The sequence below is a fragment of the Amphiprion ocellaris genome, chromosome 6 (genome assembly GCF_022539595.1).
Source record: "Amphiprion ocellaris isolate individual 3 ecotype Okinawa chromosome 6, ASM2253959v1, whole genome shotgun sequence".
Lineage (NCBI taxonomy): Eukaryota > Metazoa > Chordata > Actinopteri > Pomacentridae > Amphiprion > Amphiprion ocellaris.
In genome coordinates, this window is record NC_072771.1 from 10,855,338 (window position 1) to 10,877,325 (window position 21,988).

A 21,988-nucleotide genomic window follows, 5' to 3' on the forward strand; every position below is an offset into this window, starting at 1 on the left:
ATTAGCTTTAGCATTAGTGCTTGGAGGTGTGTAGCATGTTGGTGAATTCTGTTGGCAGGTAGAATGGCCAACATTTCACAATGAGGAACTCCGCCAACTGAGAACGCTGTTTAGAGGCTAACGTGACATAAATATACAAGTCCTTGTTGATATAGATGCACAGGCCTCCGCCTCGGCTCTTACCAGAGCTGACAGCTTCTCTGTCCATCCGGAATGATGTCATCCCCGTCAGCTGTATGGTTGCGTCTGGGATGTTGTCACGGAGCCACGTTTCGGTGAAAGCAAATACACAGCAGTCTTTCCTCTCTCTGCGAGTTTGTCTCAGCAAACATAGCTCGTCCAGCTTGTTGTCAAGGGAGAGGACATTGGAGAGTAGGAGCAACAGTACTGCTGGTCTGGAGGGGTGAACCTTTAGCCTAGCATGGATCCCGGCTCTATTCCCCCTCTTTTGTTTACGTTCAAAGTGCTTTCGCTTCCTCCTTTCTTGGTGAACAGCCGGCATAGTCTCCGATAATATTCCGTGCTGGCATAGCATGTCCAAATCACAGCCAAGAGTCTCAATTTTAGCAACATTGGCTGTAAGTTTTGCGGAATGAATGTGTTGGACAGGCAAGACACACCAAACTGTCACTCTTGCAGTCTCCTGAAGGGGCCGCTGTGTCCATGCACACCGCCATCTTGTTTTTGTTTTTTGTTTTTTTTTTGTAGTCCTGCTTTAGCACACAGTAGAGCTCTAATCATGGCTGGCATGTTCCCCACGAGCCTTTCACATTGATGGGGGGTAATCTTTTCCCGTTCTTCTTGAATTGCTGCTTTTAATTGTTTTAAGTGTTTAAATGTTTTAAGCTTTGAAACAGACCTTTTGATATTCCACCACAGATTATCAATGGGGCTCATGTCCTGGGATTGAGCTGGCCACTCTTAAGACCTGGATACTGTGCTCCTGCAGCCAAATTCTACTGGCCCTGGATGAGTGCTAAAGGGCATTATCTTGTTGAAACATCCCATTTTGACCTCAACAGAACAGTGCACATGCAGAAGGGAGCATGTGGGTTTCAAGGATGGCACAATACTTGGCACAGTTCAATGGGCCATCACAGACAGTGAGATGACCAATACCAGCAGCACTCATGCATCCCCAAACCATGATACTGCCTCCATCATGCTTGACAGTAGGTACTGTACATGCTGGAGATAATGCTTCACCTGGCCTTCTGCATACCCTCACACTAGCAAGAGGAAGATAAGTGGACTCATCTGATCACAGAATCTTCTTCCAATTTCTGGCTGTCCAGTACTTGTGTGCTTGGGCCCAACAACGCCGGGCTGACCTCTGTCTCTCATCAATCAGGGGCTTCTTGACAGCCTTGTAGGACCTTAAGCCATGATCTATAAGTCGGCTGTGTGCAGTGCAGATGGAACACTGGACACCAGTTTGGTTTGGCCACTGCTGCTGAAGCTCCTGTGATGTCATATGGTGGTTTTCCCTGGAGACCCGACGTCTGATGTTACAGTGAGCGTATTGTGCTGTGTTGCCAAGTCAGGTTATTATAAGCGACTTTAGGCTTGTTTTTCTGTAAAGTCACTTGCAAATCTCATCACTCGCAGGTTGCGAGTTTTTGGGCTTGTTTTCTAAAGTGTAGTCACTTATTTGGGCTTGCTTTGCTGCCTGTATGAACCCCTCCTGATTTTCTCCCAGTTCGCCACAATAAAATGAAACACGTTAGTATGTCCTTTTCCAGGACCCATCCACTTCCCCGTTTCTTGGTTACAGTGCCCACCCACACTCACAAACATGCACAATTATACTTGTGCACGTTTGTAGGACATATGTAGCGAGGGCCCGATATGAGGTACAGCGGATAGACCTCAGACTTCCGCATCTGCGTCTCTATGTGTCCGCCTGCCTGGTCCTGTCACGGGTTGTGTGGTTAAAGATGCTGCTGCGCACTGCATCCGCACATTCAAAAATGTCTACACCCAAAACTCCACCACGTTCAAAGAAGCAAAAACATTTGCAAAAGTACAGGCGTAAGTGGGAAGAGTCAAGCCCCTGGCCTGACAGCATTAGTAGCAAAGAGCACAAAGGAAACTGTAAAACATAGCTGCATGTTTCTGTTGCTCATGGTGGACAGGCTGACATAAGGCAGCATCAGGAGAACAACATGTAAGAAACATGAGAATAGAGAGGACCCAACCAGCAGTGTCACAGTTTTTCATACCCCAATTATCTCCTGCAGTTGATATGGGTAGGGACATCGTGATGTGATCAGCTAGATTTCCTACAGTGTATGGTTGTGAATTTACCGGAGGATCCATATAATCATGCTGATGTGGTCATAGACTCTACACTATTTTAGTGACTCAATTAATGCCTAAGTTGTTTATTATTTTTTAATGCTTTTAAGTTTTTAATAAACATGTATTAAATAGCCTATATGTAATCAATAAATGGACTTTGCTAAAGAAAATCTAAAGAAAAACTCAGAACTCTGATATTTTAACAATACTAAATAAATGCATGCATACACACATAAATAAGTTAACACATTAATTGTATTAATATAAGATTTAGATTTACAAAAAAAATGTTTCTAGAGAATTTCTTTGTACCGTATTCTGCATTCAAATGCTTTTCTCCAGATTAAATTATATTCCACTCCTTGGGCGGTAGTGGCCCAGAGGAGCCGTGGTGGGCGTCCTTTATTTTCATTTCTGAAAGGTGGCAACCCTAGATTTTGCAAATGTGAGATACAGTCTCACCATGCAGTTTTAGCATTTAATACAGCATGCTGGCACCGAAAAGCTCAAAAAAATCTCTGCACTTTTCTCATCCATGAGGCCTACAGACATTGGTTCCACCACTACAAAACAAAACAAGACAATACAAACAATTGAGCTAAAGATAACCACTGACACAGCCTGTCTCACACATCCATCAGTGCTGTGGATCAATTTGGCAAATTAATTGGATCTGCCTTGAGTGACAAAGAAGTCAAAATACACCAGACTAAATGCCTTTTATTTAAATCACAGCTTTAGAATCTTTCTTTTCATCAGAGGTTAAAAATTTAAGTTATTCAAAGGTTATATTGACTATTTACTGTCAATTTACTGCATACAAATATAAATGTATATATTTGTAATGTTATCAAGAGGCATCTCATTTACACAATGTGGCAGTTCAGCTGTATAGAGTTGGTCGCTTGTTTCTATTGTGAGATCTGGCAACACTGGTATTGCGTCTTTTTGTGTTCTAACGCTGTGTTCTGTGACTATCCTAGATTATTTACCGTATGTAATTTGATATTTGTCAAGTCTCTTTGTGTAACGTCAATATTTTGAATCATAGCGTACATTTACACAACAGATGAGAACCCAGACAATTGAATTTCCCTTCGGGATTAATAAAGTTATTGTATTGTATTGTATTGTATTGCACTTATTCTCTTCAAGCACCTATTCTATTACTCAAAGTCTTGTACTTAATTTTAACTTGAAATGTTATCACTGGTCCGCTAACTTAGCAGTTAGCATGGCTTCTCTCTTTCTCTCCCTCTCTGTCCTGCTTGGTGTGTCACATGTTCAGTTATTCCTCTGCCTCCTTTAACGATAATGGTACGTCTAATGTGTAACGTGTAGTGTTTTTGTGGCTCTGGAGGTGAGGCTCTCTAAATTGGAGGCACGGCTCAGCACCATGCAAAGCAAGCTGCTAGCAGCTAGCCAGGCTTCCTTAGCCAGTGCGGACCACAATAGCATAGCTGCTAGTGTAGCTTCTGCTACCCGTCCCCAAGCAGCTCCTGAGCACCCTGGAAGCCAGGATGGGTGGGTGATAGTTTGTGGGAAATGTAGTCCTAAGCTCTAGTCCTCTGTCCTGTTTCACCACCAACCGCTTCATGTTTTTAATCGTTTTTCTCCACTCAGTGACACACCCACTGAGAAACCAACTCTGATCATTGGCAGCTCCATAGTCAGGAACGTGAAGTTAGCGCACCAGCAACCATAGTCAAATGCCTCCCTGGGGCCAGAGCGAATTTGAAAGGGGCCACTGAATTGAATTTGAAAGTGCTGGCTACGGATAATCATAAATATAGTAAGAGTATTATTCACATTGACAGTAATGACAGTTACCCCAATCGGAGGTCACCAAAGTTAGTATGGCATCAATATATAACTTTCCAAAACCCATCTCGGACTCCATAGTTTTCTCTGGACCCCTGCCTGATCTGACCAGTGACAATATGTTTAGCCGCATGTCATCGTTTCACTGCTGGTTGTCGAGTTGATGCCCGGCAAATGACATGTGCTTTATAGTCAATTGGAGCTCTTTTTGGGGAAAACCTGGTCTGATTAGGAGAGACGGCATCCGTTCCACTTTGGCTGATTTTATTAGAACTCTTAAAGCATGACAACCCAGAGTTAAGACCAGGACGCAGAGTTGTAGTCTTACATACCTCTCTGCAGTCTCCTTACAGCTGTCACCCTACAGTAATTCAGTTAACTCCATTGAGACTGTGTCTGTCCCCCGACCACCAAAATTCAGCAAATTCAATAAATAAAAAATAAACAAAACAAAGAGTAAGCCTAACAATCTAATAAAAACGAATGTCACTATTTCAACAGAGCAAAAAGCAGGACAATTAAATGTGGTCTGTTAAATATCAGATTTCTCTCATCTAAATCTGTTAGTACATGATTTGATAACTGATCACCAGATTGATTTGTTCTGTTTGACTGAAACCTGGCTGCAGCAGGAAGAATATATTTGTGTGAATGAATCAACTCCTCCTAGTTATACTAACTGTCATATTCCTCCAATCACAGACCGAGGAGGAGGAGTGGCAGCAATCTACCACTCGAGCTTAATAATGAACTAGAGATCCAAACCTGGTTACAGCTCATTTGAAAGTCTTACTCTTTCACACCCAGACTGGAAAGCTCAGAAACAATGTGCATCTCTGAGAGAACTCAAACGGACATAGCCCCCCAAACCATAATATGGCAGTGAATTTCACTTGCTCAGAAGATGGTGCTTTTTCACAATCATCTGTATAGGTCGGTCATTTTGGCTGTTGGGTGTTGGAAATAAATAGAGAGGGCATTCATCAGAGAAAATCCTGTTTTCCCAGTCTTTGGGAGTCAAAGTTATGATTTTCTTTGCGAAAGCCAATCTCTTCTCCTTTTGCAGTTTGGTAAATCACAGGGTACGTTGCCTCTTGTAAGCTTTCAGCCCCAATGTTTCGTTAAATAATGATGCACAGTGCTCTTAGAAACATCTTCTCCAAGATTTTTCAGCCTCTGACTGAGTGACCGGCATGACTAGTGTCTTTTACTCTTGGCCTTTCTCATCAAATCTTTGGCTCTTGCAGTTAAGCCAGATGGACGTTCTGAGTGAGGCAAGTCTTTGAAGGATCCTCCTTTATTGTACCTTTGCCACCATTTCTGCACCCTGTGGATACTTCTGCCAAGTACTTGAGCTAACTGCTGATGAAAAGCTTTTCCACCCCTACTTTTGTCCATGGCAACAACACTTCCAAAATTTGGTTGTAGTGTAATGCAATTTAGTCAAGCAAGAAATTTATATACTGGGACCTGACAGTTTGACCAGACAAAAAACCTAACAGTACCTGATTGACCAGGTGTAACCCATTTTGGTGACAGTCAAACATATTGTCCAGTGGGGAGAACAAACTTTTGGGACATGGTGTATCTGCAGTTCTTGAATGAACAAACTGCTTTCTGTGAATATATACATATTAATAATCATCAAAGCACTCATGAAGTGCTTTTCAAGACATTCAAAGATGCTTTACAAAGTAGGTAGGACCAGACACAAAAATAAATAAAAGAGAATACAACAGAGAAAAGACGGTGTAGAGAAGGGAGATAGACTGGTCTGAGAAAAATCAAACTCGCGACAGGAGTGGATGTATCTTGGTAAAGTAAGCGTTTGGTGAGCAAGCCATGTTTTTTTATGGAGGTGATGCATGCAGGAGTGGAGTAACTGCTGAGTTCATGTATAAGTGACATGGAGTATTTCAGTATTGTGCCAGCTGGAGACAATGTAGCATTGAGCCTAGAGGTGCTAGCCGGTAGCCAAAACATCTAAAGGTCTGACTCTTCAGTCCAGAGCAACTGCTTTAATTTTTCAAGACCAAAGCTCTTGTTTTTTTCATGCACCAGTGAGTTACTTTGTTTTGTTTCCACAATGGATGAATGGCTTACTGCTGCAAGTCTTCCTTGAGGACCATTTCTGACCTGACTTCTCCAGACTGTAGATGGATGTACCAGGGCACCTCTATTTTCTTTCAGTGCTGATTTTGTATGCTAATCTCTGCACTTCCAACCCTGTCTTTTTGTGCTTCTGTATAAAAACTTGGAGAACACTTCTAGATATACTAGTATGCAAGGATATTTTTGCCTGGTGCAGGATGACCCCCTTGTAGTATTTTTTGTTGACATAGCAATGTAGAAGATATAAAAGAACTGTCTAAAACCAATGTTTTTTGTATGTGAAATTTTTTAAATATGTGTTCATTTATGAATGCCAGATTATACCTTCACAACCTTTTGAGTATGGGAATGATATCTTCTGCTTCGTGATGGATCTTTTTACTCTACATTCTTGGTGCTGCAGCTAAACAGTGTTCCTATTTTTTCACAATGGTTTACAGGCATCGCTGGCCAGGTATCCATGGATGTAAATGGTGACAGAAATGGAGATTTCTCTTTGATGGCCATGACTAATGTTGAGGCAGGAGCCTACGAAGTAAGAAGAAGCAAAATTCCAACATTGTAAATAGCCGTCCCAAAGTTAATAACATCTTCTCCAATAAACAGAAGATGGTAAAGGTGCAAGTGGAACATGATGATAATGCAGTCTACCAACTTACAGGTGGTGGCGAACTACTTTGGAGTAAATGGAACGTTTCAGCTGCTACCTGCCTTCAACATTGACCATTTTACTCTGAAAGGGAGACATAAAGAATACCCAGAGATGCCTGACAAAGCATGTAAATATATCCTATTGCCCACTGAAATTTGTGAATTTTAAACATGGTTTGTGTGATGGACTATATTTTTACCAAGTATTGCTCTTCCAAACAGGTGGACTCGGAGTATCAGCTTTGACTGGAGTCATAGTTGGAGCTGTTCTGGGAACTGTAATGCTTATAGCATTCTATTTTTTCAGGTAACAATCGATGTTTATTTTCACATGTATGCTATTAATACAATATAATGTTAAGTTTTCACTATCAAATACACAATAAACTAACAGCTCTTGTGATTTTGGTGAGTATGATTTTATGATGGCTAGCAGCAGTAACCTCATAGCTTGAAGGTAGTGGGTTTGAATTTGGGCCAGGGTTCTTTCTGTGTGTAGTTTGCATGTGCTCCCTGTGCCTGTGTGGGTTTTCTCCCGATTCTCCACCTTCCTCTCACAGTCCAAGCTGAAGTGGATGGATGGATGGATGGATGGATGGATGGATGGATGGATGGATGGATGGATGGTAAATGAGAGCAATGACCATGGAAAAAATACAAGGACAAAAGAAAAGGATGAAAAACAAGATTTTCTACTTTAATGTGATTCATTCCACTGCAGGAAAAACTACAGGATTACCATTGAGCGCCGCACACATGGTGAAGAGTGTGACTCTGGGAAGCACCGTCAGCTGCGAGAGGATTCCATCAGATCAAATTTCTCAGCAGCGTAATCAGCAGCAGTGACAGTGCCTTCACAGAGAATCTCACATCCGAATGTGACCAAAGACTTTGCAGTGGTTGTTAGTGGACCCTTCCTTGCTGTTAAAAATGAGACATTGTGTTTTTGTATCCTTTATTGTATTGATTATAACTCAGGACAGTTCTAACAGTCACAAGACACCACTTTCCTAAGATTTCCTCCACACAAAGGTATATGATTGTATGGTATATGAAAATATTTGGCTCTAATATTTTTTGGGTGGTGTTTATCATGACTGTGAATGATTTATATCAGACAGAGCATCTAACACTACATTGGCATGCACTCATGGGGTAGGTGAGATCTACTTTTGCCTCTTGTGTTGACAAATAGACGCTTCATGTTTAGGAGTGGTAGGCAAAACTTTGTGGAAATAATAAAGCTGGAGCTAAAGGAATGTAAACAAGATCTAAAGACCTGTACGATATGTGCTACTGATAATAAGCTACTGATATTTTTAAGTTTTCAGTTACCTACCATGCACCAGTGGCCTCCATGCAAATCTTGCTGTATAAATACATTTTAAGTATTTCCTTTTTAAATTTGCCTGTGCAATGAATTCAGTTACTACTTGCAGAAGAATTATGGTTTTGCTTTCTGATAAGGTATACTTTACAAAGCATTCTTTATTAATGATAAGAAATTATTCACTAGTGCCTTGTATACCGTTAAATTAGTTTTGGCTATTTGGCTAAACAGTTAATTGCGCTCCCAATCAAGTGCAAGAAAACTACAATGTATTACTTATTGCATAATATTTTTGATTGTTCAGGCTTTTCGTTCTATCAGCTATGTTCATGATATAGTACAAACTACTGAGCTCTTTATCAGTTACTCTGGTGGGTACATATTATCATAACTGATGGAACTGATGGCCAGAAGTGCAAAAAATAGAAAACTAGAAGTATCACCTTGCAACTATATACCTCTGCCATCCAGTCAAGTTGCAGTTTTCCATTCATGTCGATCCAGATCTTTTGGATGCCATCCCCTAATTTGTGTGAAATTTGGTCACAATTAGCAATGAAGTCTTGAGCTCTGGCTAAAAATGTGTTTTGTGAGGTCACTAACATTTGGCCACAAATTCAAATCAGTTCATTCTTGAGTCAAAATGAGCATTTGTGCCAAATCTGACAAAATTCCCTCAAGGCATTCAATAGATATCGCATTCTTGAGACTAGGGTGCATGAAATGAGGGATGGATGACTTGAAAACATAACGCCTCTGACCTTGGCTCTTGCCAACAGAGAGATATAAAAATATGTCAGTAAAAACTTTTTTTTTTGCTTTATAAAGTTAGCTAAAGAAAAACAGCAAGTTTTCTAACAAGCAAAACTTACAGGCACAGTCATTATTGCATTATTTATTTGCATCATCAAAGACATAGGTTCCAAACTATAAAAGTCCTTATTAGAATGTGGACGTGAATTCATAATTAAGGTATATTTCTGAGTTATAAAGGTATAGTGAGGTGCTTTACATAAACATTAGTGACTGCATGAAAAAAATATCTCAAGTGCATTAGAGACAAGCTTTTTTGTGGTTACTATTCTTTAGGTTACAATTGTCATGCAGAATTTAAGGATCAGGTTTCTACAGAAAGAAAGGATACTGAACATGAGAAATAAGCTCCCTGGCCTGCTGGTTTAGTTTGTATGTTGGAGAAAATATTTCAAGGGTGAAATGATGTATATAATTTCAAGAAGTGTTTTATTCTGGAGCTCCACATTCCCTGTCATTTAAAGCTCTGTATAATATTATTATCATGACTTTTGGTATTTAGTATGCTATAGTTATTTAACAGTGACCTTAATATATTTTAAAAATATATATAGTATTTTTATCGTAAATATTTTAAGTCATCTTACTCTCAATATTGAATTTTAATGGTTTTATTCAATTTTGTCCTATTTAGTTCCTTCATATCATAATTTCCCATTTCTATCTTAAATTGCACCAGATCATCAATTGTACCCAAAAATGCATTTTATTTTCTCTATGCAATGTCAATCATAATAGGGACTGTATAATTTGGTCACCATTGTCAGTTCTGCCACCTGATTTTCATTTAGTTTTAACAGTTTTTTTTTGTTTGTTTGTTTGTGTGTGTGTTTTTTAGAATGTATAGTTTGGTCATTAGAATTACAGACTATTTATTCTTAATCATATTACATTTTGGAATTATTTTTAGTGAATTTAAAGAAATGTCCAATTAATATAAAGTTGTGCATCAACTATAATCGTAATAGCTCAAGTGGAGTAACAGTACCGGCAGCTGTTCCCAGTCATTGCTTTTCTGTTTCAGCTCTCCAAGCCTCTTTCATCCTCGTCATATCAAGCATATCAGGTTCCCTACACAACAGTGGCATCTGAGAAGTCAGAAACTAGCAGGAATGTGTGTGGCATCAGATACCAACAATGACTTTTTACTCTTTTGTAACAACAAATTTTGAGTGTGTCACAGTGGCTCATGCCTTAGAAATGAAGAAAAGAGAAGCTTAACAAATTGATTTCAGCTAAGGTTTGCTTGCCATGTTTTTTCTGACTTTTTTGCCACATTTGATGAAGTCATCACAGGGCAGAGGAAATAAGAACTTTGCTAAGGAGATAATTGGTCATATAGCTGAGGTGTGAGTCAGAGGCAAGCACATCACAGTTATGTGCATTCATGATGTGGAAATATGACTCTGCGTGTATGAGATTTCTCATTCAAATTTTATTTGCAAATTATTAGTGACTAGTCCTGTCACTGTGACACAAGATATATCAGTTACCCAACTGTTTTTTTATTTTTATTTTTTAAAGAGTTTGTTTATGTAATTTTATTACAAATAGGAAACTCAGCTCTCTTATTTACAAAAATATTCTGACACTTTGTGGTGGCACTCCAAACCGTGGTCTTACCATGTTTTCTTGAGTCCACCTGTTGATTGATTTCTAAGCTATGATAGGACATAGTTTAACAAAGACAGACACCTGTATAAAAAAGACTCACACTGCATGTTAGGATGAAAACCAAACCATGAATTCAAGGAACTGTCTGTATACCTTTGTAATAAAGCTGTGGTGAAGGGACAATTACAGAGAAAGTTCTTAATGAGCCAAGAGTTGTAATTTAAATTGAATTCAATGTGGGGCACATTGTGGGGTACATGGTCTTTAGGACAGGGGTGATGTGATGTGCTGCAGAGAATACTACTGCAATCTGTTCTGGTAATTTGATTAACAACAGTGAGGCAGAAGTGAATGAAATTGTTGAGTGATTTGGCACAAATGATTAACATGTCTAATTTTTCACCGTTGTTTCAGAAATTGTTATATTTCAGCAAGACACTTTGATCAATGGAGGTGAGTTGCAGTGGTGAGATCGTGGAGAGCATGTATGTCACTGGCCTAGCAGTAGAAGTACAGAATATGATAACTTATCAAGACAGAGCAGAAGATGGGTGAAGATGGAAAGAGAGGTTGACCAGGAAGGACAAAGAACTGAACCTTGGGGAACACTGGGACAGTGGTGGAGGTGCAGTTGCTACAGGATAATTCTAGTTTATTTCAACCTGGCATATTTTCCATTATTGTAGTTATTGTAGTCTCTGACTTTGCACTCTCCACCTTTATTATAAAGATTCAGGGAAACATGAAGTCACACAAAACAGTGTGCCAATAGTGTATGTCTGGTCAAAAGCAGCACTTCAAAAGAATTTACACCACCGGTCAAAAGTTTTCAAATATCCCAATTTTTCCATTTTTTAAAAATTGAAATTCAGGTAGTTCAAGTCCAATGAATAGCTTGAAGTTTACAAAGGTAAGTGGTGAAGTGCCAGAAGTTTTTTTTTTTTTTTTTTTTTTTTTAAAGATAAGGTTTCCCAAAACTGAAAAATAATGTACATTTCAGAATTATAAAAAAGGTCTTTTTCAGGGAACAAGAAATGGGCTAACAATTTAAAGCTGGTCTGCAGCAATGGAGGTTGATCAAGCCTTTAAAATTGGTGTTACCAAATCCTACAGGTCCCAACTTTTATTGATTACTTACAACACCCTCTGCATAAAAGTAGTTTTGGAGCACACCATGGCACCATACCCTCGAGAGCAATATTTGAACAGTATTGTACCACAGAAAGTAATGTGTTGCTATAAAAATGGTGAGGAAAAAGCAACCAACAATGGAAAAGAGACAGACCATCATAGCACTTAAAAATGTAGGTCTTCCCTTCAAAGAAATTGCAAAGAAAATTGAGGTGTCAGTGAGTACAGTTTTCTTTCTCACCATCAAAAGGCATTCAGAAACTGGGTCTGGAAGACCCAAAGCTATAACGGAATCAGAAGACAAGTTTCTGAGAGTCAACAGCTTGTGGATAGGTGACTCACAGGACAACAGCTTTAAGGACAGCTTGTAAATGTTGGTAGTAACCAAGTCTCATTTTTAACTATGAAGAGAAGACTTGGAGTTGCAGGTTTGACAGGTCAAGTTGCAGCAAGAAAGCCATTGCTAAGACATCAGAAAAAGAAAAAGAGGCTTGCCTGGGCCATGAAACACCGCCAATGGACTACTGAAGACTGGAAGAAGGTATTATGGACTGATCAATCAATATTTTAAATATTTGGTTCATCATGCATGATTTTGGTACGCTGTCTCGTAGGCAAAAGGATGGTTCCTCAGTGTGTGACATGAACTGTCTAATATGGAGGAGGACGCATGATGCTCTGGGGCTGTTTTGCTGGATCCAAAGTGAGAGGAATCAAAATGGCTACCACAGTGCCGCAGCACCATGCAGTCCCCTCTGGTAAGTTCCTAGTTGGTCAGGAGTTCATCCTATAGCAAGATAATAACCCAAAACATAAGTCCAAGCTCTGCTGGAACTACCTGAGGAAAAAAGAAGATGGTAAGCTTGAAAACATGGGGTGGTCAGCACAGTCTCTAGACTTAAACCCCATGGAGTTGGTTTGGGATAAACTGGACAGAAGAGTGATAGCAAAGCAACCTACAAGTGCCACACATTTATGGGAACTTCTGCAACAGAGTTTGGAAGAACTTTCTGAAGAATATTTGATTTCCATTGTGGACAGAGTGCCACAAGTGTGTTCAGCTGTTATATCTGCCAAAGGTGCTGCTTTGATGATTCAAAAGTTTCGAATACATTTTGGTTTCTAAATTTTATTTTTTAAACTTCATTTGTTTTTTTTCTATGCTTTCATTTCAGTGTATAATGAGACATTAGCGTACATCATTTCCAATTAATAACTGGAAAAATTGGGGTGTTCTAAAACTTTTGACTGGTCGTGTATTTTACACTAATCCTTTAAAATGTGTTTTTTGAATCTGAAAGGAAATACAGAAAGCTGTTCTGCTAAAATGGCCAGTTTGCTAACTGTATTAGGGATCTCCATCTGAATAACCACCGTTATTGGCTTACAAGTGCTGTCTGTGGGTTTGAGAAGTTTGTTTTTTTATCAGGGAAAAAAACTTTTGAGTTGTTGAAGCGAGAGTATATGAGATGTGTGTCGAGGGTAGACTGGTTAGTATTGAAGCAAATGTTGTTAAGGGTAATCCTTGGAGCTTCAAGAGAAAGTGGACTTCTCTTTTTGGTTCTTGAAGATGTTTCACCTCTCATCCAAGAAGCTCCTTTAGTTGTAACTGATTGATAGGGAGTTTCAGATGTTTGGAGTTACTCCAGCTCACATGGCTAATGGTTTCATTTACATGCCTGCAGGTGTGAATTGTTGTAAAACCAGGTGGTCTAACAACAATGACAGCAATCATGGTGGTGGAGCTGCCAATTAACACAGCAAAGGATGTGAATCTGCCATGTCAGGAGTGATTCAGATGTTAACAATGGTGACACGGGTACCCCTGTAGCTCAGCAGGTTGAGCGGACTACCCATAAGCAGGGGCTGCACTCAGCAGTCGTGGGTTTAAGTCTGACCCAATGGCCATTTACAGCATGTCTTTCCCCCACTCTTCTCCCCATGTTTCCTGTCTCTCTGTCCACTATCTATAATAATGGCGAAAAGGCAAAAAAAAAAAAAAAACTTAAATACAAACAAACAAAAAAAAAAAAACGATGATGACGCTTTTTGTGGAGAGACCTTGTCACTGTGTTGTAGGTGTTTGATAAGTGCTGTTTAGAGATGGTTGTTCCAATTTATCATAGATGGCTTCCTTTACTCCTCTCAAACCATCCTGAGGAGCTGTTCTCCTGTGTTGAGCCACACACTTGTGAAACTGTTGTTTAGTCTCTCCTATGTAAGTCACTGCATTGGCTTGCATATACAGCGTTGCTGCATTTGTGTGTTGGTCTTTTATATTTGGGGTGAACCAATTTTTTTCTCAGTGTTACTGGATTTGAAGTGCAGTGATATGTTGTATTTGGAGAAAATCCTTCAGAGTTTTTCAGATATTCTAGCTATGTATTCCATATGTGGCTGGAGTATAGTCATAACGCAGTGATTGTGAACATCTAAAACTCCCAACCAGTCAGTCAGAACTGAAGAAGCCTCTTGGATGAGAGGTGAAATGTCTTCAAGAACCTAAAAAGAGACGTACACTTGCTGTCTACTGAAGGTTTTAGGATTACTATGACTTGGATGATTGAGAATCTGCACAGATGGTGTTGAAGGTAGTCTTTATAGGCTACAAGAAGTTCTCTTGTTCAATTGTTCAACCTGGCATGTCAGATAGCTTAGTTAGTGAATGAGACTGTTTCGGTTAGAATGGGAGCCAGCTGATCATGACCGAAAGAATGAGTTTATTTTCGTAGTCATCAACAAGGTAAGGATAATCAGACATTGGGGAAGGGGAGATTGACTCTTTACTAGCAAGACAGATTGTGGGAGGATATTGTCAATTTATTTTTGCAGATGGAAGTCAGAAATATTTTTTGTCTCTATTACAATGCCATCTCCCTTGTTAACAAAATGACCAAAATGCATTGCCCTTGTTAAGCAACCATACTCCCTGTCCATCCTTTGGTAGCAAAGAGAGTGCAGTGGCAGAGGGGTGATTTAGCTAAATGTTTATCTGACTTAGTTTTGCGAAAGTTAGAATCTATGGTTCCAACCATGGCTCTGAAATGTCAGCACCCTAACTGTGCTGTGTGTTACTAAATCCATGGCACTGTCCGAGGTGCTGAAGAAGTAGACAAATTTGTAATTGAGTCATTTTTTCTTAGTTTCAACCTTCTGTCACTTTTGTCTTGAATTTATAATATTCAATAAACTATAAATTGTACAGACTGAAATGTATTCTACAATGATTTACTGTATATAGAGTAGAGTCACCTTCATTATCAAAATGAAAAGCAACAAATTACTGTGGCATAAAAGCAGAAGGTTTTCAGAGACACACTGTTCCCTGTAGTATTCCTCTGATGTTCCTTTATTATACCTTTAATAATATCATATCATATCATCACCTTCACAACCTGTGGTCGGTTAGTCAAATAGTTCTTGATCCAGGAGCACATCAGGGGGTCCAAGTCCAGGTACACCAGCTTCTCCACCAGGATGTCAGGGCTGATGGTGTTGAACGCCGAGCTGTAGTCGACGAACAGCATCCTGACATAGGTTCCTGGGAGCTCTAGGTGGCTCACGGCTGTGTGAAGAGCTGCGGTGATGGTGTACTCCATGGACCGGTTTGCCCTATAGGCAAACTGGTGTGGGTCGAAGTTCCGGGGGAGACAGGCCTTAAAGTGCCGGAGAACAAGCCTTTCAAAGCACTTCATCACCACAGATGTCAGTGTCTTTAATGGCTGTAGTCTTGGGCACTGGAACGATGGTAGCTGCTTTTAGACAGGGCGGTACTTCGGCCAGTGACAGGGATGAATTGAAGATCCCCGTCAGAACTCCTGCCAGCTGGTCTGCTCAGGCACGAAGCACCATTCCAAGAATGCCGTCTGGTCCAGCAGCTTTTCTTGGATTTACTGCCTTCAGTGCACACCTCATCTGATGTTCCTGGAGAGTTAGAGACTGGGGGCTGGAGGGTCGACGAGGCACCAGTGGAGTGGCTGATCTTGATGACTCAAAGCGGGCGAAGAAGCTGTTAAGTTCATCCGCTAATGAGGCCTTTGTGTTGGCTGCTGCCAGCAACTTGCCTTTGTATTTCGTCAGCTGCTGGATCCCTTGCCACATCTGCCGTAGGTCGTTGTTCTCGAGGTGAGATTCCACCTTCCTCTTGTACTCCTTTGCCGCTCTGATACCTCTCCTGAGGTCAGATCTAGCTGTGCTGTACAGGGCCCTGTCCCCTGATTTGAAGGCAGAGTTCTGTGCTTTCAGGAGCGTTCTCACCTCAGATGTCATCCAGGGCTTTTGGTTGGAATAAATGCGGATCCATCATATCTTAAAGACCTGATAGTACCATATTATCCTAGCAGAACTCTTCGCTCTCAGACTGCAGGCTTGTTGTTCCTAGAATCTCTAAAAGTAGAATGGGAGGCAGAGCCTTCAGTTATCAGGCACCTCTCCTGTGGAACCAGCTCCCAGTTTGGGTTCGGGAGGCGGACACCCTCTCTATTTTTAAGACCAGGCTTAAAACCTTCCTTTTTGACAAAGCTTATAGTTAGGGCTGACTGGGGGACCCTGACGGGGTGAGCTGGTGTTTTCATTTGCAAAACTGACTTCCCCTCTTGACGTCCCTTTAGTCTGCCCCTAGTTATGCTGCTATAAGCCTAGGCTGCTGGGGAACCTCTCTTGATGCACTGAGCCCTTCTCTAACTACCTATGTATTTACTATATATACCATTATTGCATTACATTCACTCTGTTTCTGTGTCCTTTCTCCGAGTGTCCCTGGTCCCAGAGCTGGATGCTTCAGATGTGTGGCTGTGTTTTATGGTCCTTGTGTCCCACCCCCCACCTCTCTATCTCTACCTCTACACCTCTATCTCTACCCCTCTACCTCTTCCCCTCTACCTCTATCCCTCTATCTGTATCCCTATCTCTACCTCCATCCCTCTATCTCTACCCCTCTACCTCTCCTGTCCCTCTCAACCCGCCCGGCCAGCAGGCAGATGGGTCCCCCCACATTAGAGCCGGGTTCTGCTCGAGGTTTTTTTCCCTGTTAAAAGGGTGTTTTCCTTGCCACTGTCGCCTTTTGGCTTGCTCTGGGGGTCAGGCATACGGGTTCTGTAAAGCGTCTCGAGACAATTTGACTGTAATTGGCGCTATATAAATAAAATTGAATTGAATTGAATTGAATCCACTTATCCACAGTAACAGTATCTGTACAGTAACTGATGTAGGATAACACAGCGTCTGTGCACTCCTGTAAGTCCATATGGTTGAATACAGACCACTCCATGCTCTGGAAGCAGTCCTGTAGCTGGTTGAGTGCTGCTGCTGGCCAGGTTTTAATAGTCTTAGTCACTGGCTTTGTTCTCCTCCTGATGGTGGTGTATGCAGGAACTAGGAGCAGGGAGAGGTGGTCTGACATGTCCAGGTGGGCGAGGGGGACAGCTTTGTATGCCTGCTTAAGGTTAGAATAGACCTTGTCTAAAGTTTTCTCCCCTCTGGTTGGACATTGCACATACTGTACAAATCTGGGGAGCACAGTCTTTAGGTAGGCTCTATTAAAGTCTCCAGCAACAACAAAGGCTCCATCTGAGTGATCCTGCATCTGCTTATTGATGACGTCATGCAGGTACGAGAGGGCTAGGCTAACATTAGCATCAGGTGGAATGTAAACTGCTGTTATGACCACTGAGCTCCCGGGGCAAATAAAAGGGTCTACACATGACTGAAATGGCCTCCAAGTCCAGACAGCAGTGGGTGTATATTATTCTGCTGTTTGTGCACCGGTCATTGTGTGTGTAGATGCAAAGTCCCCCTTCTCTGCTCTTACGGGAGTCAGTGTTGCGGTCATGTCAGTGCAGGTTGCGGATTGTTAGCTGAACAGCAGCGTCGAGAATGAGTGGGTTTAGCCAGGATTCCATGATAATAATTGCGCTGCAGTCCCATATGGTTTTGTTGCTAGCTAGCAGCAGTTCCAGCTCGTCTGTGTTGTGAACGACGGACCTGGGGTTGGTCAGGAAGATGCTTGGGATCAGTGGTTTGTGTGGGTGTCGTGCTAGCCTAGCCAGCAGTCCCGCTCTGAATCCCCGCTTCTGCTTCTGATACCTCCACCGGCGGCACCGCTTTACATCTCCGAGGACAAGCACGGCAGAGCCTGGCATTCTGGCTATGTCCTCTGGGATTTTGTGGGACCATTGAAACTTGGTCGTAATGTCCGTGCAACATGTCATTCCTACAGCCCGTAGTTGGGCTTGGAAAGTCTGTTTCCATTCACACATACGCATTCACACAGAAACAACCACAATAAAAAGCACCGACACAGGGAGCCAAGAGCCGCTGCATCCATGCACACCGCCATCTTATATGTTGACATTTCATAAAGTGCTTTATGAATAAATTTGATTTGATTTGAAAAAATTCCTACATTTTTTGTAAACACTGCCTGACTAAACTTAGTCTGTTGCATAAAATTTTCAAATGTAATTACTCACTGTTTTAACATAGTTATAAAATATAAATTGTGGTAGGAAGAGAAGGAAGATACCTGGATAAAATGGAACTGTAAAAAGAGAAACCTCATACCTTTGGTTAATGCATCATGCAACAATGTCCTTTGGGATGTGTAGATGGGTTGATTGGTGAAAGCAGGGGGTTGTCCCCACTTTGTATTCCCCTCTCATCATGCCTATTTCAAGACTCTCCATCACCAGGCATATTGGATTTAAAAAAAAAAAAAAAAGTTGACAAATCTAACCTTGACATGACTAAAGTGATATTACTGGTGAACTCCATCATCTTTTCCTAGTGTTGGTCTTATTCTGGTGTAACCTCACACTGTCTAGTATTACACTGTAATACCTCAAACAGATACCACATTAAAACAATCTGCCTAATATTGTGTGTCCCATTCATGTTGTCTGAATCACTCTGGCCCATCAAGGCCTGGACTCCACATGGAGTAGACTTGTTTTTCCAGCACATCCCAGAGATGCTTGATCTGATTGAAATCTGGAGAATTTGGAGTCAGTACCTTGAATTCTTTGTCATGTTCAAACCACTCCTGAACAATGTTTGTGGTGAGGCAAAGTGTATTACCCTGATGAAAAATGCTACTGCTAATAGGAAATACTGCTGCTATGAAGGGGTGTACAGTTGTGCTCATAAGTTTACATACCCTGGCAGAATTTATGATTTCTTGGTCATTTTTCAGAGAATATGAATGATAACACAAAAACTTTTCATTCACGCATGGTAAGTGGTTGGGTGAAGCCATTTATTATCAGACAACTGTATTTACTCTTTTTAAATCATATTGACAACAGAAACTACTCAAATGACCCTGATCAAAAGTTTACATATCCCAGTTTTTAATACTGTGTATTCCCTCCTTTAACATCAATGACAGCTTGAAGTCTTTTATGGTAGTTGTAGATGAGGGTCTTTATTTTGTCAGATGGTAAAGCTGCCCATTCTTCTTGGCAAAAAGCCTCCAGCTCCTGTAAATTCTTGGGCTGCCTTGCATGAACTGCTTGAGATCTCCCCAGAGTGGCTCAATGATATTGAGGTCAGGAGACTGAGATGGCCACTCCAGAACCTTTACTTTATTCCGTTGTAGCCACTGACAGGTAGACTTGGCCTTGTGCTTTGGATCGTTGTCATGTTGGAACATCCAAGTATGTCCCATGCGCAGCTTCCGGGCTGATGAGTGCAAGTTTTCCTCCAGTATTTTCTGATAACATGCTGCATTCATCTTGTCATCAATTTTTACCAAGTTTCCTGTGCCTCTGTAGCTCATACATCCCCAAAACATCAGCGATCCACCTCCGTGTTTCATAGTAGGGATTGTGTAATTCTCATTATAGGCCTTGTTTACTCCTCTCCAAGTGTAGCGTTTATGGTTGTGGCCAAAAAGTTCAATTTTGGTCTCATCACTCCAAATGACTTTGTTCCAGAAGTTTTGAGGCTTGTCTCTGTGCTGTTTGGCATATTGTAAGCGGGATGCTTTGTGGCATTTGCGTAGTAACGGCTTTCTTCTGGCGACTTGACCATGGAGCCCATTTTTGTTCAAGTGCCTCCTTATTGGGCATCTTGAAACAGCTACACCAGTTTTTTCAGAGACTCCTGTATTTCAGTTGAAGTTATTTGTGGGTTTTTCTTTGCATCCTGAGCAATTTTTCTGGCAGCTGTGGCTGAAATTTTTGTTGGTCTACCTGACCGTGGTTTGGTTTCAACAGAACCCCTCAGTTTCCACTTCTTAATTAATGTTTGAACCCTGCTGATAGGCATTTTCAGATCCTTGGATATCTTTTTATATCCCTTTCCTGTTTTATACAGCTCAATTACCTTTTCCCACAGATCCTTTGACAATTCTTTTGCTTTCCCCCATGATTTAGAAGCCAGAAACGTCAGTGCAGCACTGGATGAAAGATGAAGGGCCTGTCAAGAGACCAGAAACTCACGGACCTTTCATACACACACAGATTACAAGCAAATGATCACAGGTGAGGATGGTTATCTTTAGTAGCCATTCAAACCCGTTTGTGTCAACTTGTGTGCCTGTTATCAGGCCAAACCTCCAGGGTATGTAAACTTTTGATCAGGGCCATTTGGGTACTTTCTATTGTCATTATAATTTAAAAAGAATAAACACAGTTGTTTGATAATTTAAAAAAAAACTATAGCACAACACTAACCATGAGTGAAAGAAAGGTTTTTGTGTTATCATTCATATTCTCTGAAAAATGGCCAAGAAATCATAAATTCTGCCAGGGTATGTAAACTTATGAGCACAACTGTATATGGTTTTGTAGCAATGTCTTGGTAGGTGCTACATATCAAAGTAACATCTACATGTATGCCAGGATCCAAGGTTTCAGAAGTGGCACATTGCTCAGATCATCACGCTGACTCCACCAGCTTGTGTTGTTTGCACAGTGCATCCTGCTGCTATTTCTTCCCTAGATAAATAACACAGCTGCACCCAGTCATTTACATGATGTAAAACAAAACTATCAGACCAGACCACCTCATTACTCCATGCTCCAGAAGGTGATCTGACCCAGTATATATATATATATGTGTGTGTAAATACATGAAATATCAAGAAGGACTGCATATATTCATTCCTATTTATTCCCATGAAAGGTTTTGTATAGGACTTCCACAGAGCGAGAGAAACTGAGTCATTCCCTGGCTGAGCTGGTTGACAATGTTCACATTTTATACAATCATAAGCAAGTTTAACATAGTGTTAACTTTTCATGCTTGACAGTATATTATATTAATATATGTAATATTTCTAAAGCATACCATGTTGGGATGGAAAACCAAGAGATAAATAATCAGAAGTGTGCAAAAGGACAGTAAACTCGTGGAAATAACAAGAATAGTCCAGAGGAGAACAGAGATGGATGAGTCCACGAGAGTTTAGAAATTTGTCAGAATTAATTCAATTCCTGAATATCTATCCATTAAAAGTTAAGGGGAAACTGAAATCTTTCATCTGTTAATGTTCTAGGCTTTGCCTAATATTCCTGCCTCTATTTGGTGTGCATTCATTCAAATTCAACATTCATACCAAAGCAATCTGATTCTGCCCTGATCCTTGGTGAGTTTCTCATTTGTGTGGTTTTTCAACCATTCTTCTTAGGCAGTGGAACAGCAAAACAACAGCTGGGCTCCATAACTGACAGGAACAGAAGCAAGGCGTCCATTAGTATTTGTGGTGATGGATGTTTCCTGAGAGCGGAGAGTGTAACCGACAGTTTACTTGTTTATTCATACCCAACCTATAACAATTCATAGCTGTGACAGGAGCATGTGGACAGACACTCCATAGCTAAGTGCTGTTGGGGGAGGGAGATTTAAGAAAGGTTTCTCAATGTCCAACTATAGCAATCTTATCTAAAGCACGAAGAGCTAACTTAATTTTTGCTGAATTTGAGAATAGATGACATCAAATAAAAAATTAAATGTCTGTGCACATTATGTACATTTTCAAATTCAACCAAATGTTGCTTTACTTTTTTGCATTAATAGATTTTTTTTCTGTTTGTTTTTTCGGGGGTTTTTTTTGTTTGTTTTGTTTTGTTTTGGTTTTTTGGGGGTGTTGGGGTGGGGGTGGGGGGTCAGTTGGAGTCCCCGTGTACAGGGCACAACTGATTTGTTCTTTGATGTCTCTTAGTTATGCTGCTATATGCCTAGGCTGCTGGGGGACCTGCTGTGTGTGCGTGTGCG

The 21,988-nt window shown here is 40.8% G+C and overlaps 1 protein-coding gene across 1 annotated transcript in view; it reads left to right on the forward strand.

Annotated features, from left to right (window-relative positions):
* Nucleotides 1–10,839, forward strand: part of npr3 (natriuretic peptide receptor 3) — a 44,395-nt gene extending 33,556 nt beyond the window's left edge. Inside the window, exons 5-8 of the mRNA XM_023264774.3 lie at nucleotides 6,675–6,769; nucleotides 6,896–7,013; nucleotides 7,108–7,192; nucleotides 7,607–10,839. Of these exons, the coding sequence (XP_023120542.1) occupies nucleotides 6,675–6,769; nucleotides 6,896–7,013; nucleotides 7,108–7,192; nucleotides 7,607–7,718 (410 nt within the window). The 3' untranslated portion in view covers nucleotides 7,719–10,839. The remainder of the gene's footprint in view (nucleotides 1–6,674; nucleotides 6,770–6,895; nucleotides 7,014–7,107; nucleotides 7,193–7,606) is intronic.
* The last annotated feature ends 11,149 nt before the right edge of the window (nucleotides 10,840–21,988 follow it).